We start from the raw sequence: 9,272 nt of genomic DNA, 5'->3' as shown, positions 1-9,272 counted from the left end.
TTCCTATCAATCACCAACCCAAGATATTTGACAGTAGTAACTAGTTTTATTTCAGTATTATGCATATGTATTTTACTGTGTGGGATTTCATTCTGACCTTGTTTTGTCATTATCATATAATTAGTATTTTGCACACTAATTGTTAATTTATTTGCTTGAAATCAAAAGCACAGAGTATTGAGGTTTTCCTGCACATCTTTAACAATGGAGTCTACATTGCAACCAGTATAGAACATGTTTGTGGCGTCGGCATATAGTGTGATACGTCCTTTCAAATGGCAAGTTGCAATATCGTTGATGTAGACTAGAAAGAGTATCGGCCCTAATACCGACCCCTGTGGAATGTCATGGGTTACCCTAATTGCTGAACTCCTACAGTTATTCAGCACTACATACTGTTTTCTGTCAGACAGATAATTATCAAACCATTTCAAAGCAACACCACGAACTCCTGCTCTCTGTAATTTAGCTAACAGTCTTTCATGGTCCACTGTATCAAAGGCCTTCTTTAGATCAGCTAAATTATTCAAATCTATTGATTCTTGCAGCAGATTTATGAGATCTACGGTTGCTATTTCAGTGTTAGTGTTCTCACGAAAGCCATATTGTGCATTGTAAAAGAAATTATTTTTGTTTAAAAAAGTGAGAAGTCTCTTTTTAACAATAGTTTCAAATTATGGAGATTATGGAGAGAATACAGATAGGCCTATAGTTACTAGGATTCCTCCCATCCCCACCCTTGAAGACAGGAACTACTTTAGGTACTTTTAGCTCACTAGGTAATGCACCAGATGCCAAGGATTCGTTAATGATCTCTGTTAGCATCCTGCTTAAAGAATCCTGGAATTCTTTTAGAAAGTTGGCAGTTATACCATCCTGCCCACAGCTACTCTTGTTTTTAGATTTTATATTATAGATCTTACTTCTGTTTCATCAGTTGGATATAGGTAAAATGAGTTCATGTAACTAGGAACCCCAAGTGTTTCAGTGCTCTGGGGAAGAATTGCTGAAGCTAGGGTTTTAGCAATATTTGAAAAATATAAATTTAATGATTCACATATTTCCTGACTGTCTGTGATTATCTTGATATCTATTTCTAGCGATGTACAATTATCGCCTTTTGTTGTTTTTCTGTTATGTATGATTTCATTGATTATTTTCCACATTTCCTTCGGGTTCTTGTTATGAATTCTAAATTTTTCAGAGTAATATTTTTTTTAACTCCTTTTTAAATTTGTTACATTGTTTCTACACTTGCGATATCCCTGACCAAGATTGATGTTATTCTTTAAGGTGGGATTTTTAAGTTTTGCATGTAAAATGTCACATCGCTTAATAAGGCTGAGAAGTTCAGAAGACATCCATGGCGAGCTACCGGTTCTTTGTGTTCGATGACTTTGTGCTTTCTGTCTTTGTGTACTAAGCGGTAGTTGATCCTACTAGTAGTGTTGTTTATGACTTTTGTGTTATGTTCAGTGATATTACTACTTTCAGGTCTACCATCTTTTCAGTCTACATTAGTTGCTTTCAGCCTTTTCAGTTCAAACGATTGTGATGGAGATTTAGAATTTGGCAAAAGAATATCAAATATTAATATGTTGTGGTCACTTATATAGCTACCAACATTTGATAAATAATAATATATACCAGAATTATTTATAGACACATGATCTATTAAAGTGCTTGTGGTATCACATATTCATGTTGGATATACATTATTGCATTGCTTGAAATCATAGCAAGAAAGCAGGTTCATGTATTTTCTTTTTAGTAGGTCACTAGTTAAGAGATCAATATTCGTGTCACCCAAAAATAGGCATAAATTGTTAGTTGTTTTACTTAGAAAATTTTCGAGGGATGCTAGAAATTGTGTGGTATTATTCCTATTTGGGTTATATCCTGCAATTAAATCAATACTTTTATATTTACTACAACTAAATTTATCCCTATAAATTTCAACCCATATAAAGCTATGATGCAGTTCACAATTCATTTTCACATTTACTTTCCAACAGTGCGAAATGTAAATACCTAAGCCACCTCTAGCTTATAATGTGCAACAGAGTTTCTATTTCCTCAAGTTTGTTTCGGATACTCCTGCTGTTTAGGTACAAGCACCTAACCGCAATGTAAGATTTTGAGGGACCAGTGGAGCTGTTCCCGTCCAGGTGAGAAGCAACTGTATATGAACTGATGTTCTGCAAAACAAAATTATTTTTGCAATCGTATTGATTTTCAATTGCAGCCAGTCCCTCCTATGAATGGTGTGAAAATGTTGCTCATAGGGTCGGTTGGTACATGCATTTCAGTGGGCTTGGCAAGATGATATGTAATAGCAACTTCTGGCTCGGAGAGGAAAGCAACGGGAAACTACCTCACTCCTCATTTCCCTAGTACGCCTCTTCAGTGACACCTAAGCCATCTGTGACAGCTGACGGCGGAGCTGTTGAGGATCCAACCAGCCTTAGGGCTGAAGACTGAACATACATACATTAAATTTCATATCAGCCTAATGGAAAAATAGAATATTTGTTGTAACACTTAGGTACTGCCATTAACGAGTGTTGGTATGATATCTCGGCTGTGCCATTACACTTGTGTCTTTGCTCTGCAACTTTCTAATATCATCAATGCTCCTAATTCGCACTGATCGATGGTTTTCAGTCCTTCTTACGTAGATTTTGCAGTCCCTTGTCCAAATATATTTATATCCATATTACCGTAGATCCCTGGCCATCTTGTGGAGATATTTATTCCCCGATGTCAGATGTTCGTTGATATATACAGCTCGGTTAGCTGCTTGGATACCTAAATCTTTTGAGCTTATAAAATAGTGTTGATTTGTTCTTCCTTGCTGCGAGCAGTTGATCCTTTTTTAACCGGCTACAAAATTTTACAAGGAGAGGAGGTGGGAGTTCCTGCTTCTTTTGGGGTAGACGATGACGCGCATCAATATCACCGTCGGTCACTTCGACACCGAGCGCATAGCCAAGTGCTTTCACAACTGCGACTGGATTCCCGTCACCAAGCTTAGGCAATCCATGGATTTGTACGTTGTTCCTCCGGACGTACTGTTGGAGGTCTTGATTTTCTTCTCTAAGCTTAGAGACTTCTTCATCTGCTCTTGTCTTTTCCCTTTCGAGGACAGCAACCGTAGACTTCAATGCCGCTACTTCTGCCATAGCGTTTTAAAGTCATCAGTTATTTTGTGTAGCTGGCGCTTAATATCGTCGAAACTCTCAGCACAGGTTACCGTCTTTCTAATTTCCGCTTGTTCGGCTTCGATTCCTTCTAGTTTACATAGCCTTTTGTGGATGTCCCTAACTGCAGATTCCATATCCCCAAGCTTAAGGTCACTCGGCCCTGTGGCCAGATCACCATTCACACTATCGCACTTGCCCAAGTACCACTTCTTTGATTTGTCCTCAATTAGTGTCTTGAATTCCCGTTTATTTAATTTAACACACGTTCTGTGATGTTTTCTATGACACTTGCCGTCACAGATGATGTAGTCGTCCTCGGCAGTAATTGATTTTATGCACGAACCACACACAGCTAATAAATAGTTGCTTATTGCCCGCCATCTTGAGCTATCCTCCATGTCGCATGTCTTGCGGAATTATTTTCTGAATTCGGATGAAAATTTACGGAGTCATTAATCGGGCACCTCAGTACCGCCCATGTATTTTACTAAAGCCCACGAAAATTCAGGTCCCACATTTAAAATCAAACGATGTCAACTTTAGTTCCCGAATGTGAGCGTAATGTTGGAATGTAGACGTAAGTTAGTGGGTGTCTTGCTGTTGAACTCTGCTTCATGTTGTCCGGTGGTGCAACGCAGTCGCTCGTAGTCAAGTAGTGAATAACAAGTGCTCATTTCCACTCAGTTCTTCACTTTGGAACGCGGGAGTTGAAATGTTTTGTTGATTGCGGGTATCGCATTACAGTCATCAAATGTCGACATCCTCGGAATCCGTCACGGAAACCAGTGGACGTGTGAAGGTAAGTACTGTACTACGATCTTTCTGCCAAAGTTACGGATCTTCTTTTATATGGGGAACTAGTTACAGGGTATTGGATGTCACCCCAAGCTTTGACGAATTTGTAACCTTGTCCTCAAGTTCAAGTCTTTCGGCTTTAAAATAACGTTACTGCGTTTCCATTCTGGTTATTCCTAAATTAATTTTCGTTGTATGTTTCCAGATTTCAAAAAACTGGAATAAACAAAATTAACAACATGTTTACCATTCTGTTGTTGCCACATGACTTATACCTTTTCTTGTGATATCAAATTATAAAAAGTTTTCGGTTCTTTTCCGTCAGAAATTGTTATGCATATCTCGTTATCAGTTTGCATATCTTATTTGACCAGAAAGTATTTGAACAGTATGTGGTAAAGCCTCTTATGTAGGAACCTCACTCTTCAGCTCCGAACTGTTTTATACAGGTTTATTCACCTAAGATGTTACTCGGAAATAACGTCTAAAGCAGTAAAGATATCGGTATTCTGTTTTCATATTCGTTAATGATGCCCAGGGGCTTGTAAAATAATGTACTACTTATTCCCATGGAATGATTAATAATCGAGATACTGATACTAACTCCACATTTTTAAATGGAATGGTACAAATACATACAGCTTGCCTAAAAGTACAACCACGTACAAGTTCAAATATGTAAGTATTTTCAAAATCGGACAGTTATTTTTTGAGATATCAATAAAAACCGCATTTGGGCTTTCACATGCCTCATAAGACAGCATGCCATCCGCCAAGGATGTATAGGCACGCAAGTTATTTCCTGACTTTGATTTCAGCCATGGAGCAGATACCACGTATGTACTGTAAACTATTGTATACATAATGTGATGCACCGTAACAACGTTATTGTATGACTAGCAAATACACAACAGGGAAGGGAGATTAAAGTTTCTTTGGTTAGTTTTGAAATCCATCTGTAACAGGTTGTGCTCAGTTTGGCGTCTTTCAACACGGATGGGAATGGAAAGGATTTGGAAAGGACGTCGGCCGTGGCCTAGCTCAAAGGTAGCAATCCGATATTTGCCTGGTGTTGAAGATGAAATACCATGAAAATCACTTTCAGGTCGGGCAAGGCAGAACTCGAACCCGAATGCACGCTACTACATTATTCATTTGCTTTTCTAGAAGGAGATCTTCAGGTGTCTTGTGTTATGTTTATTTCTCAGTTCTCAAGTTATAGTTATTATTTTATTCCTTTTAAAAACATCAGCCCTCCTTGTTCTGTCATGAGTTTGCCTGCCATACACACTTTGCAAACCCATCACATGTGTGTGATAGCTTACATGCCTGGTATCCATTCTGTGGCTGGAATCACACCCAGGAAAATGAAGGAAGGCAACGAAGTGATGGCTGTTCCTGCCATTGTGCTTCCTCCCTACAAATGTATTTATGAAAAAGTAAATGTTATGGAGTTATTTTAGTATGTCCTTGCCCGACTTCACACTGTCTGATGTGGCATGCAAAACTGCACATGCTGTTCTTATTGATATCTCAAAAAGTAAATTATTTTGAAAATACTTACATATTTGAACTTGTACGCAGTTGAACTTTCTGGCCAGTTGTATGAATTTGTCCCATTCCACTTTAAAATGTGGAGTTACTATCAATGTCTCGGATATTAATCACCCTATGGGAATACGTAGCACATTATTTTATAAGCTCCTAGGTATCATTTACGAATATGAAAACAGAATACCAATATCTTTAATGGCTTAGACGTTATTTCCGTGTAACATCTTAGGTGAATAACCCTGTAACCCTGTATGTGATCTCAGGATCATAACCGTGGTGTTCACAGCTACCTTAGGTCAATAAAATGATTAATAGTTTGTCATGAAATTGTGAGAAGTTCCAGTTCCATAGTTCATTCCATGTTAAGAAAACAGTATTGCTCTTATGACAGCAGGGTTGCTATATCGAACAGCTCTGTTCAACAGCATAACAGGAAAACAGCAGCACATTAATTTGTGAAATTCAATATTTAAGCTTCAAGACAAAAGTGGAAGAAACTAACCTACAAATTATTTTTATGAGCTAGAGGGGACGGGGTGTTTACAGGGCTATTTTTGGTTTGTACGGAATAAGGGGAAAACTACGGGACATAAACTACCTCACCACTGAAGTGTAAGGCAAATTGGGGGAGAAAACAGACAAATAATTTTTATGGACTCGAGGGGTGAGGGATGCATTTAATTGCATTTAATAAATTACTCCAGGCAATAAAGGCTAGAAAACCGACACAACAAGTAAATGTTGTAGATGACTACAAAATATCACCGTGTTAAGGTTAAAAAAAGAAATCACACACGTAGGCTTATCACATAACTTTCACTCAACACAAGACAAGTACGCAATGATTTAAAGCCTAAAACCACACACGCAACAAATAAATACTGTAGACGACTTCACTACAGCAGTGAACTGCCAGGGGTTCACAGATTGAGGGACTACACGATGCTTGTACCAGATCAAGAAGGAAAATGAAGGAAGGCAACAAAGCGATGGCTGTTCCCACCATTGTGTTTCCTCCCTGCAGATGTATTTATGAAAAAGAAAATGTTATCTAGTTATTTAATAGCTCCCGGGCTAAAATGCCTCATCCTTTTTACCTATCTTTCATAATACATTACAAACTACAGTATAATATCCTATAATTTCAAGGAATTATGGGTGTCTCAGAGGGGGTGCGTTCACTCCTTGTAGAACCATAAGAGCAATACCGCTTTCTTAACGTTGAATGATTTATAGTTATGACTAAGTATAATACATTTGATTCATGAATTCATTGATTAATAAATGGAGCACATTTCCCAATTTCTCAGCAAGTTAGTTTACTGACACTCGACCATACAGGGTTGCCAGATTTTAGAATTGCTAAAGAGGGATGCACTACTTAAGTGTTTTATTCCTTGACTAATGGGGTTGCAAAAGAGAGATTAGGAACCTAATATGGCATGGCACATACATCTTCATAAGCACGCTCTATTACACTGCCAACTTAGGTATATCTAGTCTGGTTAGGTTAGCTGGGCTGAGTGGCTCAGACGGTTGTGGCGCTGGCCTTCTGACCACAACTTGGTGGGTTTGATCCTGGCTCAGTCTGGTGGCATTTGAAGGTGCTCATATACATTGACCTCGTCTTGGTGGATTTACTGGCAAGTAAAAGAAGTCCTGCAGGACTAAATTCTGCAGATTGGCGTCTCCGAAAACCGTAAAAGTAGTTACCGGGACATTAAGCCAATAACATCGACTGGTTATCAGCTGATGATGGTGTCCATAGACATCGAAACTGGTACTGAATAAAAAATGTTGTGATCATATTAACAACATATTATGTATTGAAAAAAGGTGGATCAATCAAATTTCCCTCTATTGTATGTTATCTCCTTTCAATACGGAGCAGATATGAAGTTTTTCATGTTGAATGGTTAGGTTAGGTTATTGGCTATTGACAAGATCGTTGGTCTGGATTGGTTAGACAGTGGCTAGTGTCAGTTGCATCTGGCACACGCCATGACACTTTCAAACTTCACGGTTTCATTCTTTTCACAGGTCGTAGTAGCCTGGGACACAGAATGCTGCGGCCGATAAGAACACAGAAGATTGTCGTTTTAGACAGATTGACATAGTCTCTGTTTTAATTTTTCTATATAAGTAAGTAGTGGGTGGTGGGTCCCTCTGTTTATCAATTCACATGAGTTTTGCATGTTCTTATCATTGTTAAACATGCTTCCCTGTGCTATGTTTTTTAAATGAATGAATGAATGAATGAACTATTTGTTACATCACACCAACATGGATAGTTCTTACGGTGCCCGTGAGAAATGGCAGGGCTAGGACTGAAAAGAAAGTCGCCATCGCCTTAATTAATGTATAGTCCCAGGATTTGCCTGGTGTAAAAATAGGAAACCACAGAAAGCCATGTGTAGTAGGGTTCGAACACAAGCTGATTGCTGCTTGACCCAAACTATATAGCCAGCACACTCGGTCTATTAACGCTTACTCTTAAGGAATAGTGACACAGGTACGCAGAACGTTGACAGGTAAAGAATATGAATAGAAATTTGTATGAATCCTCAGTTCTACTATACAATTTAACTAGGTACACTTTTCCATTCGTGAAACAAGAATATTTCACTGTTCTATTGTCAGCTTGTACTTTAGTATGTAATCGTTATGTGAAGTTTTGCTTTTGAGAACAGAATTTAAAATTTGCTTGAACCTTTTGATATGACAAATTATAATTGACATTTGCAACAACTTACTTCAAGGGTATCTGTGTTTGACCTGTTTCTTTCCTTTCAACAAAACATATATTCATCGCTGACTTTGCTAGGCAGGACTTTGTGTTTTTTCAGAGCTACATGTCCTTTGGTACTGGGACAGAGCAAATTTATTGACGATATGAAAGTGACTGATGCTATTCCTTATGCAACCAGTCGCTGTGCTCAGCAGACTGATAGGGGCTTCTGGTTCAGTAAAGAAAGCCTCCCTCCTCATTTCCCTCCTAGTGACTTATGATGGAGGTTCAAACCAATCTTTGGCCTGAGTACATACATTCATTAGATTGGATAGTCTTCCTGGAGAGGTATTACAATAAGTTATGGAAAGCACAACATTTTTCAACTGAAGATGTTCATGTTTAGAAAAAAAAAAATGATCAGTTTAGTTCCTGCAAAAATATTCATCTTTTTTTGTCAGTGATCAAGAATTAAAGATAGATATTCTTGAAATAAGGAGAAATATGGAACTTGCACACAATTTATTCAGCTTTCAACTATGCAGAGCAGAGCACGACTGCATGAAAGTTCCAGCGAGCATTATTGCAAAAAATGTAATTTACACTAAAAAAAATTGTAAGAAATATTTCAGGGGATGACAAAGATATTAAAGCAAAGTTAATTTTCTAAATGCAGGACTCCTTGCCTTCTACCTAGATTTGAAGAGGGTTGCGGAAATTTTATCTGGAAACTAGCATGTGTCTGCCAGATCAGGGTGTCTGGTAACCCAGATACTACAGATTTGGGAGGATAATTGCACGATTCACTTATAGTACCTTTGCCACTTCACCTTTCCTGTCAGACTCTTTTGATCATGGTTCATGTATATGATCCCTATAGTATTTGGTTTTCTATTCTGCTGTGCCGTCATCAAGAGAAGCCAAAGTGATGTAAACAATGGGGGACCCATCCATGGTCTGCATTGATTGGAGAATCATTAGGCTACTCTCAA

The 9,272-nt window shown here is 38.2% G+C and overlaps 1 protein-coding gene across 1 annotated transcript in view; it reads left to right on the top strand.

The window, feature by feature from the left end:
- Positions 1-2,974: 2,974 nt before the first annotated feature.
- Gas41 (YEATS domain-containing protein 4 Gas41) overlaps positions 2,975-9,272 on the top strand; it is a 60,408-nt gene continuing 54,110 nt past the window's right edge. The window contains exon 1 of the mRNA XM_067155897.2: positions 2,975-4,002. Within this exon, the coding sequence (XP_067011998.1) occupies positions 3,955-4,002 (48 nt within the window). The 5' untranslated portion in view covers positions 2,975-3,954. The remainder of the gene's footprint in view (positions 4,003-9,272) is intronic.

The sequence above is a fragment of the Anabrus simplex genome, chromosome 11 (genome assembly GCF_040414725.1).
Source record: "Anabrus simplex isolate iqAnaSimp1 chromosome 11, ASM4041472v1, whole genome shotgun sequence".
Taxonomy (NCBI): domain Eukaryota; kingdom Metazoa; phylum Arthropoda; class Insecta; order Orthoptera; family Tettigoniidae; genus Anabrus; species Anabrus simplex.
This window is presented reverse-complemented; position numbering and strand designations above follow the sequence as displayed.